Source organism: Notolepis coatsorum, assembly GCF_963971535.1.
Source record: "Notolepis coatsorum genome assembly, chromosome: 19".
NCBI lineage: Eukaryota > Metazoa > Chordata > Actinopteri > Aulopiformes > Paralepididae > Notolepis > Notolepis coatsorum.
The window spans coordinates 91933337-91956977 of NC_140183.1; the positions used below are offsets into that span (position 1 = coordinate 91933337).

The 23641-nt window shown below is 45.1% G+C and overlaps 1 protein-coding gene across 1 annotated transcript in view; it reads left to right on the top strand.

Annotated features, from left to right (window-relative positions):
- The first annotated feature begins 1437 nt into the window (after nt 1-1437).
- LOC311245876 (uncharacterized protein) overlaps nt 1438-23641 on the top strand; it is a 51047-nt gene continuing 28843 nt past the window's right edge. Inside the window, 3 exon segments of the mRNA XM_084335903.1 lie at nt 1438-1665; nt 5730-5848; nt 6487-6656. Coding sequence (XP_084192029.1) covers nt 1576-1665; nt 5730-5848; nt 6487-6656 — 379 coding nt within the window. The 5' untranslated portion in view covers nt 1438-1575.

Below are 23641 nucleotides of genomic sequence, written 5' to 3' on the forward strand. Positions count from 1 at the left end.
AGTGAGCTGTGGTGTTCCACAAGGAAGCATACTAGGTCCGCTACTGTTCCTAATTTATGCAAATGACATGTTGTCAGCTTGTGACTGCAACTTGTTCCTGTTTGCGGACGACTCAGCCCTGCTGGTCTATGACAAGAACAAGTTACAGGTTGAAAAAACCCTCAGCTCAGAACTAGGCAAAATCTGCATATGGCTCGCTGATAACAAACTATCATTACACATGGGCAAAACAGAGTCCATTCTCTTCGGTTCAAATAACAAACTCAGCAAGACCGACGGCTTCTCAGTTACAGTGGGTGACAATATTGTCACAAGGAAAGAAGATATTACCTACCTGGGTTCCATCCTAGAGGCTAATCTTTCCTGTGACAAAATGGCATCCAATGTAATAAAAAAAAAGTCAACCAACGAACACGATTCTTGTACCGGATCTCCTCACTGGTAAACAAGAATACCCTGAAGACTCTAGCAGGAGCACTCATTCAAGGGTACTATGACTATGCTTGCACCTCATGGTACCAAAGCACCTCAAAGGCGCTAAAAACAAAATTACAAACATCTCAAAACAAACTGGTCAGACTACTGCTTGACTTTACTCCTAGAACCCACCTCACCCCTGCCCACTTTGACAACCTAGGATGGCTTAGAGTAGCAACATGCAATGGGCCTGGTCTACAAGATACACTACACGACCAAGGTACCCATGTACATGTAAAGGAATGTGAATCACTACCCACTATCAAAAACACTCTCAAAAAACACCTACGGGAGACTGCAATTCGAAACTGGCCCCTGTAAATGTCCTAACACAACCCCCCCAATGTACAGTAAATGACCAAGTATGGTCTTGTCAATATTCCAATGTACAGTTTTGCTTGTACAGTTGTACAGTGTCACCCACCCACCCCTCCTACCCAACCCCCCACCTACCCAACCTCCTCCAATGTACAGTTTCTACGTCAAATGTATATACTCTCTTTTCTGGACTCTTTTCGTATCACAAACAGTACTGTATTTGCAAATCTGGTAATCATAAATGTATAGATGTAGCAGTACTGTCTATGTATGTCATGTATGTCATATATGTTATGATGAATTGAAAATGGGGGACCCTGATGTAAACAAGACGAAAGTCTTTCTCTGGTCTGCATCCCTTTAACAATTGTATGTATTGAGCTGTACTGTATTGTACCCGTTTTGCAATCTGTTAATAAAGTTTTCAATCAATCAATCAATCAATCAATCAATCAATCAATCAATCAATCAATCAATCAATCAATCAATCAATCAATCAATCAATCAATCAATGTTATTTTTTCTTGATATGAACATTGGTAGTCCCTCCACACGATGTCGCTGTAAGGACAAGTATCCACACTCATTATCCTCAACATCCGGCGACACGTCTCCCCACAACAGAGCCGACTCTGAGTTATCTCTGGGAACTTTATACAACAAAACAAAGTGGAATGTTGCAGCGCTACCAGTCCCTGTCAATTTGAGAGTCAACGGGTCTGTCTCTGGCTAGAGAGGAGTTGAGTAATTATTGGTGCTTAGAAAGAGGGTTCAGATGAGATGGGGGAGGTGAGAAAACTACAGAAGAAATTGAGGCAGATTGAGAATCTGGAGCTCAAAATCACTCCAACCCCAGAGGAAAGATTCAAGGTACAGAAGACTTCATGAATGAATGAATGAATGAATGAATGAATGAAATGCAATGAGATGCAGACCAGAGAAAGACGTTTGTCTTGTTTACATCAGGGTCCCCCATTTTCAATTCATAGTGACATTTATGACATACACAACATATATGACATCATGACATTTATGGCATAGGGACATACATGACATGATACAGGTATATAGTACTGTTACATTTGTGACATATATGATATGCAAATATACAGTACTGTTACCCAGAGATCCTAACAGAATATACATATGATGGGGAGGAGACTGTACATTAGGGGGGGGGGGGGGGTGGTGGGAGAGAAATATACATACGGTGGGGAGAGAACTTCATCAACTTCATGAATGAATGAAAACTTTATTTAACAGATTGCAGAATGGGTACAATACAGTACGGCTCAATACACACAATTGTTAAGGGGATGCAGACCAGAGAAAGACGTTTGTCTTGTTTACATCAGGGTCCCCCATTTTCAATTCATAGTGACATTTATGATATACATGACATTTATGGTATAGGGACATACATGACATACAAGTATTTAGTACTGTTACATTTGTGACATATACGGTATTCAAATATACAGTACTGTTACCCATAGATCCTGACAGAGTATCTACATATGATGGGGAGGGGACTGTACATTAGGGGGGGTGGGTGGGTGGGAGAGAAATATACATACTGTGGGGAGAGAATATATACATACGGTGTGGAGGAGACTGTACATTTGGAGGGGGTGGGTGGGTGGGAGAGAAATATACATACGGCGGGGAGAGAATACATGCAGTGGGGAGGAGACTGTCTATTAGGTGGGGGTGGGGGGGTTTGGACATTTACGGTGGCCAGTTTCGAATTGCAGCCTCCCGTAGGTGCTCTTTAAGAGCGGTTTTGAATGTGGGTAGGGATTCACATTCCTTTACAGCTTTGGGTAGGGTAGGGCGTTCCACATTGATGTGGCATAATTGCGAAATGTGTTTAGTCCCTTGTTTGAGCCGAATCTGGGTTTAACATGATTTGTTGAGCTTCCTCTGGTGTTGTGGTCGTGGTATTCACTGACCTTTGGGAAGTATTTTGACATGTACATGGGTACCTTAGTCGTATAGTGTATCTTCTATCTTGTAGACCAGGCCCATTGCAAGTTGCTGTACTCTGTCGTCTACTCTAAGCCATCCTAGGTTGTCAAAGTGGGCAGGGGTGAGGTGGGTTCTAGGGGTAAGGTCAAGTAGAAGTCTGACCAGTTTGTTTTGTGATGTTTGTAATCTTGTTTTTAGCGCCTTTGAGGTGCAAGCATAGTCGTAGTACCCTTGAATGAGTGCTCCTGCCAGAGTCTTCAGGGTATTCTTGTTTACCAGAGAGGAGATCCGGTACAAGAATCTAGTTCGTTGGTTGACTTTTTTTTATTACATTGGATGCCATTTTGTCACAGGAAAGATTTGCCTCTAGGAGGGAACCCAGGTAGGTAATTTCATCTTTCCTTGTCATCTTTCATCAACTCGCCATTTGTCGTGTACTCCTGAATAGATTTCAGTGTGTAACGTTAGTGTCTAGTTTCCCAGGTTAGGATTATAGCTACAGAGTACTACCGGTTTCAGTACAGGGGACATCTCGATTTAGGATTTGGAAAAACAAAATAGATTGAAATGGTTGTACACAAAGTGCCATGCACGTGAGCCGCCACTAGGGGCAGAATGGCTAAGTGTGTAACAATGTAAAAACAATCTCCGTTTTATGTCTTCTGGAGAAAACACGATCTGACAGGACCACAGCGTTGGTATTAGGCCTATACTGATTGTAGTGTACCAAGCTCATATGACCTAGAGGTAGGCACACAAGGCAGTGTTTCCCCTATATGCATTCAGCAGCGGTGCAGTGCTTGAGTGCCAAGGACGAGAAATTATTATTTCTTTTATTAGCGATTTCCATGAATTTTTCATCAATCTAGCCTCACGTTACCATTGGGACTGTCTCTGAGCTCGAACAGGGAAAATACCGCCCTCTATCGTCTCCCGGATGGTAATGCACGCATTGGATTGGACTCAATAAAAATGGATGAGAAAAGAAAAATCCGGAATCCACATTTGACTTCTCAGGCATGTAACCCGAGCCTATTGCAGTCATCGCCGACCCTCAGAACAGCGTGGATTATGTATTTCCAGCACTCAACGCTGAATCAATAAACGCGATCGATATTTGGAATGGCGATCAGGAATTGGAAGAATCTTTTTGGAGAACATCTGATGTGAGGTAAGGAATCTATTTTACCAGTCTTGGGGTAATCAGAGTTTTTTTTCACATATCTCAACGTGTCCCCTATATGTGTATGTGTGTGTGTGCTGACCAGGAAATAGATAATCGATTTTTCAGCCCGCTTCTCTAGCGTGCAGCATAAGTACACATATACTATCGATAATCTAGCATTTATTTGAAAACGATTCATAAATAGGCAGAAAAATGACAACGTGTTTTGTGTATTCCACTAAAGAGCTATTATCACAGAATCTTTTTTATTTTCTGGAAATGTCCAAAAACATCAGTTTTTCAAAACGGTATAAAACGGAAATGTACCGATAAAAACAATCCGTTTCGTACATGTTGACTGCAAGCAAGTCATTGATAAGCGACGGGCGTATTAGACACATAGCCATAATATAGAATATAGAAATAGCTCCACGAAAATCATGAAATATCGGAAAATCAGTCTCAAACCAAACGGCTGGCATTCAAGCGATAAATCGTGCGCCCCCTGCTGGCACTCAAAGTGTTAAGCCTACTGCCAGCAGGCACATTTAAATAAATATGATTGATTGGGGTAATGAGGGACTTAAAATGAGCCTATAGATATGCATTTAACTTGTCGGCGAGGCTATTGCGCCGTACTGTATTGTACCCATTCTGCAATCTGTTAATAAAGTTTTCAATCAATCAATCAATGCCGTTAGAAAATCAGGATTTCTGCGATCGACACCTGCTGTCTTTTCAGGTGAGTTGGCCGCGTGCAATTATCCCGAGTATCAAGTCTGGTTCGAATTAACTTTAATTAATGAGAGTGAATCAGCGTTCGAGGAACAGGGAAAGCCTGGTTTCAAACATCAGGTTAATTGAATCTGGCTAATGGGACTTTTGATCGACTTAGTTGAACTAGGTACGGGGAATAGGACCCTGAGAAAGACTTTTGTCTTGTTTACATCAGGGTCCCCCCCATGTAAACAAGGTCCCCCAGGTACAGGTATAGGCAGGAATGGAAGATAATACATAGGCTATAGTTGATAAAAAACATAAATTACAGGACAGTATAAAAATATGAATAAAAGTAAACAGAAAATAACGTGCCGATGAGGGTCTGTATACTCTTCTCAGTCGTAATACACACTGTGCTCGAGTCTGTGCAGGGTTAAGTCAGACATTTCTAACTGAATTGCTACCTCAGCCTTGTGTGCGATCAATGGATGCTTAATTGCTCATCTGATGTCTCCTGCCATCACCTGCACCAAGAAGAAATGAGGAATGACGACGCTGTTCACAGGGCATCAATCTGCTCAACTACATGAGACATTCCCTTTAGTATTGAGAGATGCTTAGAAAGTTTCGGATTGACATTATAGTTATGTAGTCTGATTAAGAATCAAAGAGTGATGCTATTGCAAGTTGCAACCTTTTGAATATAGGACGGAAGAATGTGTTGGCCGTGCATATAAACAACATGTGAAGTCGGTGAGTGCATATAAACAACATGTGAAGTCGGTGAGTGGTGCATATAAACAACATGTGAAGTCGGTGAGTGGTGCATATAAACAACATGTGAAGTCGGTGAGTGGTGCATATAAACAACATGTGAAGTCGGTGAGTGGTGCATATAAACAACATGTGAAGTCGGTGAGTGGTGCATATAAACAACATGTGAAGTCGGTGAGTGGTGCATATAAACAACATGTGAAGTCGGTGAGTGGTGCATATAAACAACATGTGAAGTCGGTGAGTGCATATAAACAACATGTGAAGTCGGTGAGTGCGACCAATCTCTCTCCTCCTCTCCCCTCAGATCTCCAGCAAGGCGGAGCTGCGCACCAGATTGGCTGAGCTGCTGCTGCAGCTTTCTGGCCCGAAGCAAACTCTGGGGATCGTGCGAGAAGGAAAAAAGGAGAAGATGAAAAGACAAGTGTAAGGAAGTGAGGAAAATGTAGCGGGAAGGCGGGCAGATGGAGGAGAGGAAGTGATTCTTCAAAAGCACCAACATTCACTCGCGGCTCCTTTGATATCTTCTAGCCCGACACACTGGAGGTCAAACGCGGTCACAATTTCCAGGGACTTGCAGTACCTCCGTTAGTTATACATCACATACGCACATCACCCAGGGATTTCACATGTCTGTCCCTAGGGGGTGCTGTGCTTATCGCAGTATTAACAGTGGCTCAGGAGGTAGACCGGCTGTCTGGTAATCTGAAGGTTCCCGGTTAGATTGCGGCTCCTCCCGGCAGCGTGTCGAAGTGTCCTTGAGCAAGACGCTGAACACCTCACTGCTCCCGATGAGCAGGTCGGCACCTTGCATGGTCGCCTCCGCCGTCGTGTGTGAGTGAACGGGTGAGTGTGAGGCGCGAGTCGTAAAGAGCTTTGGATAAAAGCGCGATATATATATATATATAATATATAATGCAGCCCATTAACGTGTCCGGATATTAACATCATGCCCGCTGAAACCACTGTTGAACGTTTGTTGTTTCACAGGCGGCGTCACACAGTCGTACCGTGTTCTCATGTTGATTTCCTCATTCTGTTCTCTTTGGTGCACTGGCACACAGGGTGGACGCCCCAGAGACCCTCCTGGCACACAGGGTGGACGCCCCAGAGACCCTCCTGGCACAGACGCCTCCGGCATCCAAGATCCCCAAGGGAGAGTCCAAAGCCCAGGGGGAGCCGACAACGACCAGACAAGAGGAGACTAAGCACTCTGAGCCAGAGGATCAGCAAGGTGGGCTAACTGGTGTAAACTAGACTAGACTAAGCACCCTGAGCCAGAGGATCAGCAAGGTGGGCTAACTGGTGTAAACTAGACTAGACTAAGCACCCTGACCCAGAGGATCAGCAAGGTGGGCTAACTGGTGTAAACTAGACTAGACTAAGCCCTCTGACCCAGAGGATCAGCAAGGTGGGCTAACTGGTGTAAACTAGACTAGACTAAGCACTCTGAGCCAGAGGATCAGCAAGGTGGGCTAACTGGTGTAAACTAGACTAGACTAAGCACTCTGAGCCAGAGGATCAGCAAGGTGGGCTAACTGGTGTAAACTAGACTAGACTAAGCACTCTGAGCCAGAGGATCAGCAAGGTGGGCTAACTGGTGTAAACTAGACTAGACTAAGCACTGTGACCCAGAGGATCAGCAAGGTGGGCTAACTGGTGTCAGTCAGTCAACCAGCATCTACTAACGGGGCTGACCCTTTAGCTCAGATGGTTAGTGCGGCCACCTGTGGATCCTATGGTCCCAGGTTCAAATCTATTTGTGGGATCTAACTGTGAATCTGTATCCAGGTTCAAGTAGCAATGGGGGAGGAATCTCAGTGCCTTAACCCTGGGAAAGTGTGCGCATGGCCGCCTCTGGATCCTATGGTCCCAGGTTCAAATCCACTCGCTTACACTGGGAGGCAAGTGGCTGGACAGGTTATATACACCAGTAGTAACAGTCAAATAAAAGACAATGTGGGGCGACAGTGGGTCAGGAGGTAGAGCAGTCGTCTGGTAATCCGGAGGTTCCCACTCCTCCCGGGCAGTGTGTCAAAGTCTCCTTGAGCAAGACACTTAACCCCTAATTGCTCCCAATGTGCAGGTTGGCACCTTGCATGGTTGCCTCTGCCATCGGTGTGTGAGTGAATGGGTAAACTGTGAGGAACAAATTGGAAAGTGCTTTGGATAAAAGCGCTATATATAAATGCAGCCATTACAATGTGCAGAGCAATATCAACAGCAACAACAGAGGCATCTGTCTATGTAATAATCCATTTTATTTTAAAGTAATTGCTTTCACAATGTGGGAAGTAGTTTGCTCTGCGCTCGTCACCTGTTCAACACAAATCTGACTAGATGTTCTGGGAACACGTGGACGAGAGGAGTAAGACTTTAGATAATAAGAGCTTCATTGCATTGTTTAAATACACAATGGTATGGCCTCATTTTTGGAAATGTTTCTGTAGTGAATTCTAATTCTGCCAGTATCAAATTCCTCCTCTGACTGGCTTGTTTCTACACAGTACAGTTGAACATGGCAGAATCAAGGTGCAAGGCACTGGAGGTAATGGGTTTCAGAGCACTTGGGTGTAGTTATGGCATCCTATCTGAAAGCCCCTTAACACATTGGGCGCCGGGGGTTGTGCCCATCAAAGTACCCAGTCTGCCACCGTTGAAAGCCTATGGAGATGTTTACCTTCTTTGCAGGGCTATAACCTTTTAAATTGTATTGCTATATTGACATTACTATGGCCCATTCAACATCGATTATCTATCGTAGATGAATGTAGAGAGACACTGTAGAGAGCATCCTGACTGGAAACATCACTGCCTGGTATGGAAACAGCACGGCACAGGACAAGAAGGCCCTACAGAGAGTGGTACGCTCAGCCGAGCATACTACGGGTATTGCACTACCACCCCTGCAGGTCCTATACAACAAGAGGTGCAAATCCAGAGCCTGCAGAATAATGAAAGACCCTCACCACCCCAACAACAGCTTGTTCAAGCTGCTGCGGTCAGGCAAACGCCTGCGAACACCAGCAACTAGGACAGATAGACTTCGGCTCAGCTTCTTCCCCCAGGCCATCAGAGCCTTGAACACTGAACTCTCAACACACAAGCACACATGAGCACACACACAACACACACACTGTACACGCTCACACACTAGCAGCCACTTTAACATGAACACACACACTCATATGCTGCACACGCTCACACTTATGGTCACTTTACAAAATGAAAGGTCACTTTAAAAAATAGTATAGTATAACTTGAGATTGTATAATATAGCATTGTATAACAGTGTACATAAAGACCCAGTGCCTCATCCATAGCTAACAGTGTACTGCACTACCACAGGACCTAGCATGTCTTACCATGCTCTTGTAAAAACTCATGTACATATACCGATATGCCCTACTTTGATTACTTGTATTATTGCACAAATGTCGTTCGCATCCTATTGGATTCTTACTATTGTATTATTGTATTATGCACAATCGTTGCGGGCAAGACCCCCCGCATTTCACTGTATGCTTGTATGCCGTGACAAATAAAACTCTTGACTTGACTTGTTAATAGCGTTGAGAATATAAGTATGTTTTTAATCTTTTCTGCTGTAATTCCAAAAACACTAGTTATAGGCCCTGACGCATATGATAGATAATCGATTGGCGTTTCTTTCCTATACATGCTATATTAAAAAATTCAAATGTATGGGGCGGTCAGGTGGCGTAACGGAGATTGCGTTCGTCACCAACCCCGGAGCGGCTGGATTTGCCTGTTCGAATCCAGCTCACAGCTCCAGGGTTGTCACCAGCTTGGCTGGCCGTTCACACTAATACAATTGGCAGTATTAGAGGGTGGGAGAAGCTGGCGGGGTGGGTCCGGGTCGTTGTAAACAGCGACTCCTACAGTTCGGTCGGGGCGCCGGCTAAGCGCGGATAGGATCTAAGTGGGATAGTGTGATCCTTCCACACGCTACGCCCTCTCAGTGAGAATCCGCGCTGCCAGGTGAAAAGAAGCGGTTGATTGGCTGGACGTGTGTCTGAGGAAGCACGTGATAGCCTCCACTCTCCCAGACCGACTGTGGGGGGTAAGTGCGCAGCGACCAGGAAGGGGATTGGGAATTGGCATAACGACTAACATTGGGATGGGAGAAAATCAGAGGAAAAAGGAGGGGAAAAAAGATAAAAAAAAAAAAAAAAAAAAAAATATCAAATGTATATGACCGGTATACATTATGCTTCATCATGCGTGAAGGAAAGGGGGGGGGGGGTCGTTTATAATTCCTTGATCGTCAGTAACGGCTTTATTTAGTATGGGTTGATATATTGATCAGATGGTTTGCAGTGAAATGAATAAACAATCGGGCTGAAAATAACGTTACTGTCCTCTTACCGATGAGACTGGAGGAAAAATATCCCAATTATTTGACGCCGATCTCCTAGATCCATTTCCGGTTTGTAAGGCGCAATAAACGCCGAAATCATATCGATTATTAAGTTTAGAAAGCGATCCAAATGCACTATAGTGTTTGTCTGGAGCCACGTAACAAGATATCACTGCCGGAGGGATTTCCTCGACGCACCGATCACCACTTCCGGTTTTGGCGAGAGTGTAACTCGCCCGACCATCCACCAGGCGGCGGTATTGAGCCGTTGCAATCTCATACAGGGTCCCGCTGCAGTCCGGAGGTTGGCTGGATGAATTATGAATGCCATGGCGAAAAAAATAAATATTGATCCCAAAAACGGCGTAAGTCGTTCTTGGCGTTCAACGCATGGCGGGCAAAAACAGCGTAACTCGTTCTTGGCGACCAATGTGTTAAAGATGGGGTTAGCAATTTCGGAGAGATGAGCAAGAATGACCTTATAATAATGAATATAAAAAAAAAAGATGAAACAAAAACCCAGTGTAAACAATATAATTAATAAGTAAACAGTGTAATCAAAGCTGCAGATGGGGGTCTATATGCCCTATTCAAGTTTCTTTAATAGTTGTCATACAGAAGTACAGAATACTTTTGTACAAAATGCTTCTTACTGTTGCGCTCCAGAGACTGTGCATGACAAGATAAGTATGAAATAAAAACATAGTAAAAATAGTAAAAATTAGAAGTAAAAAAAGAGGTCACAGTGTTCAGTTTAGACATATGTACAATGTTCGTAGACGTAGTTACCATACAATATACAATACTGTGCAGTGTACTAATATACAATACTATACTATATAGTGCAAGGCATAAATGGACGAGGTGCAGTTTAGGTACAATTCACAGTAGGTGTACGAGTTGTAGTGCAAATCCTTTATCAATAAATATAAAGTGTAAGTGTGTTTGTGTGATCTAAAGTGTGGAGAGTGGGTGCTGCAGTGTGTTGTTTGTTTGAGTGAGTGTGTGCGTGTGGGTGTGTGTGCTGTGTGCATTTGATGGTTGTTGCATAGTGATTATTGTTCGTTTAGCGATTATTGTTCGTTTAGCAGCCTGATGGCCTGGGGATAGAAGCTCCTTCTGAGTCTTTCTGTGCTCGCCATAAGACTCCGGTATCGCTTGCCTGACGGCAGCAGTTCAAAGAGGCAGTTGTTCGGGTGGCTCGAGTCCTTAATAATTCTCTTAGCCTTCCCCTTGCACCGCTTGTTGTAAATGTTCTGGAGGGTGGGAAGCCCCCCTCTAATTGTGCGTTCGGCTGAACGTGTCACTCTTTGTAGTCTGCTACGGTCTTTTGCAGTGCTATTCCCAAACCAGGAGGTGATGTTGCCGGTCAGGATGCTCTCTATTGTACATGAGTAGAAGTTCCTAAGGATCTTCTGACTGACTTGGAACTTCCTTAGGCGCCTGAGGAAGTAGAGGCGTTGTCGTGCCTTCTTCACAACACTGTCAATGTGTGTGGTCCATGTCAAGTCCTCGGATATGTGGGCTCCGAGGTACTTGAAACTGTTCACTCTCTCAACTGGTGCCCCGTCGATGCTGAGGGGGCTGTAGTCCTTGACCCCCGACCTCCTGAAGTCCACAATCATCTCTTTTGTTTGGCTGACGTTCAGGGAGAGGCAGTTCTCCTGACACCACTGTGACAGGTTCTCTACCTCTTCCAGGTAGGCCCTTTCGTCGTTGGCAGAGATCAGGCCCACCACTACTGTGTCATCAGCAAATTTGATGATGGTGTTGTTGTTCCGCTGTGCTACGCAGTCATGTGTGTACAGGGAGTAGAGGAGGGGGCTCAGAACACAGCCCTGGGGGGCCCCTATGTTGAGCGTGATGGATGAGGAGGTGCAGTTGCCGGCTCTTACCACCTGGGGTCTGCCCGTCAGGAAGTCCAGGACCCACTGGCACAGGTCATAGTTCAAGCCCAGGTCCCTGAGCTTGGCTATGAGTTTGGAGGGGACTATGGTATTGAATGCTGAGCTGTAGTCGATGAACAGCATTCTCACATAGTTCCCCTGCCTCTTGTCCAGATGTGATGCTGCTGTGTGCAGCACATGGGCTATGGCGTCCTCCGTGGACCTGTTGGGGCGATATGCAAATTGCAGAGGGTCCAGGTTGATGGGGAGGGAGGAACAGATGTAGCCCTTCACTAGCTTCTCAAAGCACTTCATGGCTATGGAGGTGAGGGCTACAGGGCGGTAGTCGTTGAGGCAAGCGGGCGTAGATTTTTTGGGTACAGGGATGATGGTGGACTTCTTCAGACAGGTGGGGATGACGGCCTGTTCCAAGGACAGGTTGAAGATGTCAGTGAATACCGGGGCCAGTTGGTCGGCACAGACTTTTAGGACGCGGCCGGGGATGCCGTCCGGTCCTGCTGCCTTCCTGATATCCACTTTTTTAAAGATCCGTCTCACCTCATGCTCTGTTACCCTGAACACTGAGTCTCCATCAGCAGACCCCCCCCCCCCCATTGCCGTGGTTTGTAGGCTGGTGTTGTTGTTCACAGCCTCAAACCTCGCATAGAAGGAGTTGAGATCATTTGCTAAGGAGATGTCACTGTTCAGTTTGAGGGGGGTTCCTTTGTAGTCTGTCATTGTTCTGAGGCCCTGCCACATGCCTCTAGAGTCAGCCTGTTCAAACTGAAGTTCAACTTTATCCCTGTAACGCCGTTTTGCCTCTATTACTGCTCTCCTGACGTTGTATCTTGCCATCTTGTGTTCTTCCATGTTGCCTGTCACCAGCCCGGTGTTGTATGCTGATGTGCGCACTTTCAGAGCCCCACGGACGGATTTGTCTACCCAGGGCTTTTGATTTGGGTAGATATTAATTTTGGTGGTGGGGATTATTACTTCTACCTGAGTACAGACATAGTCAATCACCGTTTCGGTGTATTCGTTAATATTGGCTGTGTTATCACGGAATACACTCCATTCTGTGCTTCCCAGCACTGCTTGGAGTGACTCCACTGACGTCACGGCCCAACGCTTAACCTCTCGCGAGACCACCGGCGTTCGCTTGAGACTCTGTTTGTACTTAGGCAAAAGAAAAATGGCGGCGTGATCGCTTTTACCGAATGGACTAAGAGCCTGTGACTTGTACCCATTCTTAAATTGCGAGTATACATGGTCTAATATGTTCTCGCCTCTGGTGGGACAGGTCACATGCTGATAGAAATTCGGCAGCACCTTTTTAAGACGCGCGCTGTTGAAATCCCCCAAGACCAAAATGGCAGCGTCAACATTAGCTGCTTGGAGTTTGTTTACCTCGTCGTGAAGTTTTGAAAGTGCGACCTCAGTGTTCGCGTGTGGTGGAATGTACACTCCGATGAGGATGATGGACGTTAACTCTCTTGGGAGGAAGAAGGGTCGACATTTTATCGTGATAAACTCCAGGTCTGGGGAGCAGTGGTTAGACAATTCCTTTGTGTTGCCTAAATCGCACCACTCCTTGTTTATCATGAAGGCAATGCCGCCTCCTCTCGTCTTTAGTGACTCTAATGCCGTCCGGTCTTTGCGTAGAACGAAGAAGTGGTCTGCCGGTTCTATTGCATGATTCGGGACATCTGGACTCAGCCAAGTTTCTGTGAAACAGAGGACGTTACAATCCCGAATGTCCCTCTGGAATTGGATCCTTGCTCTGATGTCGTCCAATTTGTTTCCTATCGATTGCACATTGGCCAACAATATGCTGGGCAATGTGGTTCTGTGTCGTTTGGACCTCAGTCTGTTCCGGACCCCGGCTCTCTTTCCTCGTCTTCGCGGCGGCTTTTGGTCTTGTCCATGGCCGGCATAACAAAGGATCTCGGCGGGCCATTTCTGCTGTTCAGCGATCCGATCCAGAGAGCAATCCAAACGGTAAGTTTTTCTTAATCCAATGTCAATGATTGACTGACGGTCATACACATATAATGCACCAACAGTTGGTGCAAATAAAACTCCTAATACTATAAAAATTAACAAAATAAAGCACAGTCTCGTCGGAGCGATCAGAAAGGCAGCCATCAGAGCAGCGCCAGTGCCCCTATCAGTTACATTATATGTTACATAAATATTGGAAATTAAGAATTAGAATCTGAATATATACTATGAGTAAGTAAAGTAAACAGTATACACAGGTGCAGTAAACACAAGGTATCCTAACTGGCATGATATACGCCATGAGTCGGTATGGTACGGTATGAGTCTGTGGCTCCTCATCTTGACTAGCTCCTCATAGAGGGGGTGGAAGGGGTTCTCCAGGATAGCGGCCAGCTTCCTTCTCATCCTTCTCTCTGCCACCACCTCTAGTTTGACCAGCTCGACTTCCACCACAGAGCTAGCCTTCACAACAAAGGTTTTCCACAAACTCCCAGAGGCAACCGGCAGCTTCAAGCAGAATCAGAAGGCAGTTTAGTTGCACACTTCCTCGACGAGGAACACAATGGTGGTGTTAGATCTCTGATGTGGGACCCTGGGAACATCACTTGGCAGGCCAACACTTTGATTGGTTTAGGCCACCCTGAGAGTTTGGAATGTCTGATAACAGCACCTGGGATAGTCACAGAGACCAGATTTTGTATTATTAGTTTCAAGTTTCTTTATTAGTTGTCATACAGAAGTACAGAATACTTTTATACAAAATGCTTCTTTCTGTTCCGCTCCAGAGACTGTGCTAGACAAAAAAAAATAGATAAGTATAAGATAAAATAAAATACGTATAGCAAGTATAAAATAGAAGTCACGTACGTAGGCACAAGTGTTCAGTATGTACAATGTTCAATGCAGGGTAGAAGTAACTGAGTTACCATACAATATACTATACAATATACTAATATACAATATACTATATAGTGCAAAGCAGAAATGGGATGAGGTACAATTTAGGTACAATTTACAGTAAGGTGTAATGAGGTATGGGTTGTAGTGCAAATTATTTATCAATAAATATAAAGTGTGTTTAGGTGTTCTAAAGTGTATAAAGTGGGTGCTGCAGTGAGTTGTTTGTTTAAAGTGAGTGTGTGCATGTGGATGTGTGTGCTTTGGGTGCATTTGATGGTTGTTACATAGTGTTATTGTTCGTTGAGCATCCTGATGGCCTGGGGATAGAAGCTTCTTCTGAGTCTTTCTGTGCTTGCCATGAGACTCCGGTATTGCTTGCCTGACCGCAGCAGTTCAAAGAGGCAGTTGTTTGGGTGGCTAGAGTCTTTGATAATTCTCTTAGCCTTCCCCCTGCACCGCTTGTTGTAAATGTTCTGGAGAGTGGGAAGCCCCCCTCCAATTGTGCGTTCGGCTGAACGTGTCACTCTTTGTAGTCTGCTACGGTCTTGTGCAGTGCTATTCCCAAACCAGGAGGTGATGTTGCCAGTCAGGATGCTCTTTATTGTGCATGAGTAGAAGTTCTTAAGGATCTTCTGACTGACTTGGAACTTCCTTAGGCGCCTGAGGAAGTAGAGGCGTTGTCGTGCCTTCTTCACAACACTGTCAATGTGTGTGGTCCATGTCAAGTCCTCGGATATGTGGACTCCGAGGTACTTAAAACTGTTCACTCTCTCAACCGGTGCCCCGTTGATGCTGAGGGGGCTGTAGTCCCTGACCCCCGACCTCCTAAAGTCCACAATCATCTCCTTTGTTTTGCTGACGTTCAGGGAGAGGCTGTTCTCTTGACACCATCCCGCTAGGACCTTGACCTCTTCCAGGTAGGCCCTCTCGTCGTTTGCAGAGATCAGGCCCACCACTACTGTGTCGTCAGCAAATTTGATGATTGTGTTGTTGTTCCGCTGTGCCACACAGTCATGTGTGTACAGGGAGTAGAGTAGGGGGCTCAGAACACAGCCCTGGGGGGCCCCTATGTTGAGAATGATGGATGAGGAGGTGCAGTTGCCTGCTCTCACCACCTGGGGTCTGCCCGTCAGGAAGTCCAAGACCCACTGGCAGAGGTCATAGTTCAAGCCCAGGTCCCTGAGCTTGGCTATGAGTTTGGAGGGGACTATGGTATTGAATGCTGAGCTGTAGTCGATGAACAGCATTCTCACATAGTTCCCCTGCCTCTTGTCCAGGTGTGATGCTGCTGTGTAGGGCTGCAACGATTAGTCGACATAATCGACAATGTCGATTATGAAAAATCGTTGACGAGATATTGTTGCGTCGATTAGTCATTAAAAAAAATTTTTTTTGCACTACCTATCTTTGTGAAAGTGGCTTCTCAGCTCTGGTCCAGCTGAAGACTTCTTAGCTTAACATAACAGACCGACAGTAAGTTTGGGGGAACTAATGGGATAACTGTGGATGTTGTTTGGTCCTGACAAGAGTCTCAAAGCAACTCTGAGGTCATGCTCAATGTCCAATCTGTTCCTCTGCTCTGTCTTCAGCTGGACCAGAGCTGAGAAGCCACTTTCACAAAGATAGGTAGTGAAAAAAACAAATAAAAAATTATATATATTTTTTTTATATAATTGTTTTTCGATTAGTCGACTAATCGAAAAAATAATCGACAGATTAGTCGACTACCAAAATAGTCATTAGTTGCAGCCCTACTGCTGTGTGCAGCACATGGGCTATGGCGTCCTCCGTGGACCTGGTGGGGCGGTATGCAAATTGCAGGGGGTCCATGTTGATGGGGAGGGAGGAGCAGATGTAGCCCTTCACTAGCTTCTCAAAGCACTTCATGGCTATGGAGGTGAGAGCTACAGGGTGATAGTCGTTGAGGCAAGCAGGCTTGGATTTTTTGAGTACAGGGATAATAGTGGACTTCTTCAGGCAGGTGGGGATGACAGCCTGTTCCAAGGACAGGTTAAATATGTCAGTGAATACCGGGGCCAGTTGGTCGGCACAGACTTTTAGGATGCGGCCGGGGATGCTGTCCGGTCCTGCTGCCTTCCTGATATTCACTTTCTTAAAGGTCCTCCTCACCTCATGTTACCCTGAACACTGAGTCTCCATCAGCAGCGCCCCCCCCCCTCCCTTGCAGTGGCTTGTAGGCTGGTGTTGAGATCATTTTCTAAGGAGATGTCACTGTTCAGCTTGAGGGAGGTGCCTTTGTAATCTGTCATCGTTCTGAGGCCCTGCCACATAGATCTAGAGTCAGCCTGTTCATATTGGAGTTCAATTTTATTCCTGTAGCGCCTCTTTGCTTCTATTACTACTCTTCTGACGTTGTATCTCGCCACCTTGTGGTCATTCATGTTGCCTGCCACAAGCCCGGCGTTGTATGCTGAGGTGCGCGCTTTCAGAGCGTCACGGACGGATTTGTCTACCCAGAGTTTTTGGTTTGGGTAAACTCTAATTGTGGTAGTGGGGATTCTTTCTTCCACCAAAGTACGAACAAAGTCCAGCACTGTCTCCGTGTAGTCATTGATGTTATCTGTGTTATCGCGGAACACACCCCAGTCTGTACATTCCAGTGCAGCTCGGAGCGTGCCCTCTGATTCGACAGTCCACTTCTGCACCTCTCGCGAGACTACCGGCGCGCGTTTGAGTCTTTGTTTATACTCCAGGGAGAGGAAGATGGCGACATGATCCGACTTGCCGAAGCCACTAGCAGAATGAGCCTTGGAACCACCTGGTCTAGAACAGGGGTCAGCAACCTTTTTGACATGAAGTGCCAGTTTGAAATATAGTTGTAACTAGTGTGCCATATCAACAATATGCCATGCATCGTAATAATTTTTTCTCATAATCAGGTATTTTTAATGATAATTCTTACATTATTACATCGTTATTGTTATTATTAACAATATTATTATGATGGTTGTATCAACCCTAAATCTGAGTTGGGGGGGGAATGCAAACAGTGCGACAGCAGACAAACAGCTGCATACAGTGCGACCATTTCACTCACATTTGCCCATTGTGTGTGTACTGTACGTGTGCTGTACTGTATGTGTGCTGTACTGTACGTGTGCTGTACTGTACGTGTACTGTATGTGTGCTGTACTGTACGTGTGCTGTACTGTACGTGTACTGTTTGTGTGCTGTACTGTACGTGTGCTGTACTGTACGTGTACTGTACGTGTGTGTACTGTACGTGTGTGTACTGTACGTGTGTGTACTGTACGTGTGTGTACTGTACGTGTGCTGTACTGTACGTGTGCTGTACTGTACGTGTGCTGTACTGTACGTGTGTGTACTGTACGTGTGTGTACTGTACGTGTGCTGTACTGTACGTTAAACAAGACGAAAGTCTTTCTCTGGTCTGCATCCCCTTAACAATTGTATGTATTGAGCTGTACTGTACTGTACCCATTCTGCAATCTGTTAAATAAAGTTTTCAATCAATCAATGCTGTGTCATAGCTCCACCTACAGGCCTAATGGAGAACACCACAATGTGTCAATGAATGGGTGAATGTGAGGTATAACGTGTAAAGAAGTTTCGATTGATCGCAAGACTACACTGTAAAAAAAAAAAAAAAAAAAAGTTACCAGAACTTAAAAAGATTGAGTTCAGTTACTGTGCATTAAGGTTTTCAGTTTTCAATCCATAATAAGTTAACAGAAAAATAAGTACACAACCACACTATTTCTACCTAATAAAACTATGTTTATTGTCATTGTTTTAAGAACACAAGTTGACTTGGTAATACTCACATTTTGAGTAAAAAGAAATGGCGTTGCCCTCTCCCTTTTAACATGTGCAATGTTAAAATGAAATAGAAAAATAAAGAATACAATTTGTTGATTAATCCCACTGGTCACAATGGTGACCGTAATAATGTTTTTGTTATAAGGCTCTGAAAATGTTACTGAATGATGTATCAATGTATTTCCAGCTCAATTGAAATAATAAAGGGTCTCAATTAAATATGTGTAGTGTCAGATGACCAGAACACAGCTCAGAACACCGAACACAGCTTAGAACACAGAACACAGCTCAGAACACAGAACACAGCTCAGTCGTCACAAGGTTTAACTGAGGCTAACGTTAACATGATGGCAATCCCTCCACCGGAGCAAGGCCAGAGAGAGAGAGGAGAGAGAGAGAGAGAGAGAGAGAGAGAGAGAGAGAGAGAGAGACGTTCAAGTTAACATGCAGCCCCATGTGTAGGAAAATAAACAGCTGCCTACCTGTCGCTGTCAGTGAGATCCCTGGCCCTGTTTTGCTTTACTGAGCTTCGTTATCTGGGGGCTGTAGTTGGTCACTTTAAGCTGCACACCGGAGCATCTTTTAATCCAGCTGTTTGCTGTTCTCTGATATTTTCTGACATTTCGTTGATGCGTCGCTCGACACTTCGAGCTGACATGGGGATATCTTTTATCCTTGATTTGATTGTCTTTGTTTGGCAAGCCTTCAAACAAAACATCTGAGCTACAGAGAAAAGCCTCCTTGATATACTCGCCATCAGTGAATGGCTTTCCACATTTCGCAATGCAATGAGCAATGCGATAGCTTACTTCAGTTGCGTGGTTTTTAGCAGTCGTGAACACTTTGAGGGTGCTGGCTTGCTTTCCATACCTGGCCACGGCACGTTTAATCGATTCTGCCTTATCCGCCTGATCTCTGAAACTTTTTTGATGCTTCGTCTCAAAATGGCGTTTCACACCTGACGTTCGGCAAACTACATTTTCTAAACATAAAGTACACACAGCACGGTCCTTCTGACACACAAACCCGTAGTCGTCTCTCCATGAGTGCTGGAATGCCCGAATTTCCTTTGCTTTAACTGTCTTAGCAGGGGTTGCCATCATGAAAGACGGCACATACAGAATGCAACCGCGGCACTGTGATTACCTGGGAACTGCGCGCGGGTGCGGGAGGCCAGCTGACTGCTGACAGCTGAGCACCATGGGAACAGCTGTATAGCTGTCATAGGGGTGTGCAAAACAGTCGACTTACAAAAAAGAACCTGTGGGAGGATTTCAACAAGATAAATGCGACAACAGTGCAAAATATTTCACTAATATTTCAAAGCAAAGTAAACATTTTTTTTTTATTAATTTTTTTTTAAATGCTGCCCCCTGTGCCAATGAAAATGCTCCCGCGTGCCAATGCGGGCACGCGTGCCTAGGGTTGCCGACCCCTGGTCTAGAATATTACCGCCTCTGGTGTTACAAGTCACATGCTGGTAGAAGTTTTTCACTTTTCTCAGATTGGCGCTATTGAAACCGCCCACAACCACAATAGCAGCGTCAATATTAGCTGCCTGGATTCTATTTACCTCGTCGTGTAGCAGGGACAGCGCTTCGCCTGTGTTTGCTTGCGGAGGGATATACACTCCGATCAAGAGTACTCAAAGATGCTTTAGATACTGTAGGATAATAAAAATATATATATAAAAAAATGCTTTAATAAAGACAGAGAAGGGGCGCCCAAGTGGCGACCCATGTAACGCGCTGCGTCACCAAGCGGCCCACCCGGGTTAGATTCCCGGACCCGGCATCCTTTGCCGAATGTCTTCCCCCCGCTCTGTCTTCCCCCCGCTCTGTCTCCCCCCCGCTCTGTCTCCCGTTCCTCCTCTCTCTCTCTACCGGACTGCCCGCTAGTACAAACAAATAAAAAAAATCGACCAAAAACATAAATTCTTTTTTAAAGATTAATTTTTTAGCGTTTATCGCTTTTTGCTACTGGGCAGTCCAGTAGAGAGAGAGAGAGGAGGAACGGGAGACAGAGTGGGGGGAAGACATTCGGCAAATAACGACGGGTCCGGGAATCGAACCCGGGTCGGCCGTGCCGCGACTCAGCGCATTATGTGGTTCGCCACTGGGGCGCCCCCAAAAACATAATTAAAAGAAATAAATAAATAAAGATGGAGAAGATTCAAATAAATTGTCTCAATTGTGGAATAAAAACATGGTCGTTGGGGAATGCAAGTCTGAATGGGCGTGTTTTGAGAACCATTTTGAATGATTACAATGTGGGGACATTTTGATGTGGTTTGGCAGTGAGTTCCACAGAGAGGGGGGGTGGCGACTGAAAATGCCCTGTCACCCTAGGTTTGACACTTGGTCCTGTACATTTGCAGGAGTTTGGCAGCAGTAGACCTAAACCTAGAGCCATATGAAATCCGTTTTATTATTTTCCAAATTCCATTTTATTTTTTCCCAAATTCCATTTTTTCCGTTTTAATATTTCAGAATTCTGTATTTTGCCTTTTATGCTCATTTTACCATCAGAAATAGTGTCTAATAAGTGGGAATGAATAAATGTCCACAATTGAATAAGATATAACAGTCCATTTAATGTTTTTAAGTGCTTCAACTCAGAAATACAGTTCAATTTTACACAATATTTTTCAATTAATATTGTGACAAAATAAAAATACATATTTCAAGTGTAAACAATAGATACAGCTAGCTACTACTGACATTATCACAATGACAATGTCAGTAACCTAGCTATATCTATTATATTGTGATGAAATATAGTAATGCATAATTTAGGCACCTTTAGTTTAGTTTATTTCGTTTATAAAGGACAGTGTATAATGGCAAACGTTTGCATTAAACAAATGGATGAGTGCACCAGATTTAGCAAGAAGCTATCATTTCCATCTATAGTCCTATGTACTGTAACGTTTCATAGCTATTTAAGTTTATTTAGATTATAAAGGGCAGTGTATAATGACAATAGTTTGCATTAAACAAATGGATGGGTGCACTAGATTTAGCAAGAAGCTATCATTTCCATCTATAGTCCTATGTAATGTAACGTTTCATAGCTATTTAAGTTTATTTAGATTATAAAGGGCAGTGTATAATGACAATCGTTTGCATTAAACAAATTGATGGGTGCACCAGATTTAGCTAGAACTTCTAGAAGCTATCATTTCCATGGATAGTCCTATAACGTTACATAGCTATTTAAGTGTATTTAGTTTATAAAGGGCAGTCGTTTGCATTAAACAAATGGATGGGTGCACTAGATTTAGCTAGAAGCTAAACGTCCTAACGTCCTCACAATAGTGTCGCAAGTGTTTTTGCGGGTCCAGTCCACGAAACGTTGACAGAATTAGCAAAACACCTTATCACCGGAGGCATAAAAGTCATTAGGATACTGTTCTGCTCTGAATTGAGGGCTTATTGTGGAATAGTTTAGCTTCTTGACGATGTTAACACAAGCAGCCAGACGCTTGAGCACCGCGGCTGTGTTGTGTGTAACACGCTGTAGCGTCCCCGCCTCCACGGTCGCGTGTACACCAAACGTTCCACCCAAAAACGAAATTTCAGTCCAGATTAGGCCAAATTCTGCAATATTCCACGTTTTGCAGTTGATTCCATTTTTATTGGTTAATTCCGCGATTCCGTCCGCGATTCCGTGAACGCGGATTTCATATGGCTAAACCACTGAGAGGGGGCATGCTCATGCACTGAGAGGTACGGGGAAGCCCGGTTGTTGAGGTCTTTGTAGGTGGTGAGTAGAACTTTGAAGTTGATCCTGTGTTTATACGGGAGCCAGTGTAAAAGGATAAAGATAATCTCTTGGATCTTCCACTTATAATGTAAATGAACCCTGGGTTCTTTTAATTGAATGTCGGCGTGGTGAGCAGAGATGAGCCACGGAGGCAGATGGCAGTCTACAGTTTACTGAAGTCTTGAGGCACAAAGAAGAATAGATCTACAATCCGGACCACCTGCATGAAACCTCCTCTCCGGGAGCAGACAATTGCAGAATGGCCACGACAACAGACAGCCACAAACTTTTATACATTGGTAGTTAGACACACCTCTTTCCTGACTTGATGATTGATAGTTGTCACCGTCCTAGCTGAGAACAAAGAGACTAAGGCGGGAAGAGAAGGTAGAGGGAGGGGTATTTTCAGTACGTGCCTTTCATTAAGGGTGGGGGCCGAACGATAATTGGTCTCTGGGGTTCCCCCGCATTTGGGCGGGTTGTGTATCTGTGTGTATATGTTTGTGTATGCGTTTGAGTGAGTGTGTGCGAGGCCAGACCCGAGTTCATGTCCTTAGTTCGATCATTACTCTTTCACTTCGTGCTATTCATGACACTTTTGTGATACTTAAGCAATTCAGTGTAGTCATAAATTCTATGTTTGTTTATCTGTGTGTATGTTTGTGTGTAAGTGTGTGTGAAACAGACTGTCTATCGGTGTGTATGTGAGTGTGTGCGCCCGTGTCAGACGGCCAGGGCTTCAGACGCAGGCAGCAAGAGGAGCAGGTCACCCAAACCGTGTGTGGAAAAGAGACTGGGCTCCAGTTTGCACCACGGGTCAGCAGGTCAAACCAAATGCATTTAGAGGAGAAGGCAGACTCAGCGAGGGTGGGTTTAATGGTTTAAATAGATATTAATTGATGGTTGATATTATCCTTTCAAGTGGAGGTCCTGGGGGACTGGGGTGATGTGGTCTCTTGAGCCAGTGGGGGTCCTGGGGGACTGGGGTGATGTGGTCTCTTGAGCCAGTGGAGGTCCTGGAGGACTGGGGTGATGTGGTCTCTTGAGCCAGTGGGGGTCCTGGAGGACTGGGGTGATGTGGTCTCTTGAGCCAGTGGGGGTCCTGGGGGACTGGGGTGATGTGGTCTCTTGAGCCAGTGGAGGTCCTGGGGGACTGGGGTGATGTGGTCTCTTGAGCCAGTGGAGGTCCTGGAAGACTGGGGTGATGTGGTCTCTTGAGCCAGTGGAGGTCCTGGAGGACTGGGGTGATGTGGTCTCTTGAGCCAGTGGAGGTCCTGGAGGACTGGGGTGATGTGGTCTCTTGAGCCAGTGGAGGTCCTGGAGGACTGGGGTGATGTGGTCTCTTGAGCCAGTGGAGGTCCTGGGGGACTGGGGTGATGTGGTCTCTTGAGCCAGTGGAGGTCCTGGGGGACTGGGGTGATGTGGTCTCTTGAGCCAGTGGAGGTCCTGGGGGACTGGGGTGATGTGGTCTCTTGAGCCAGTGGA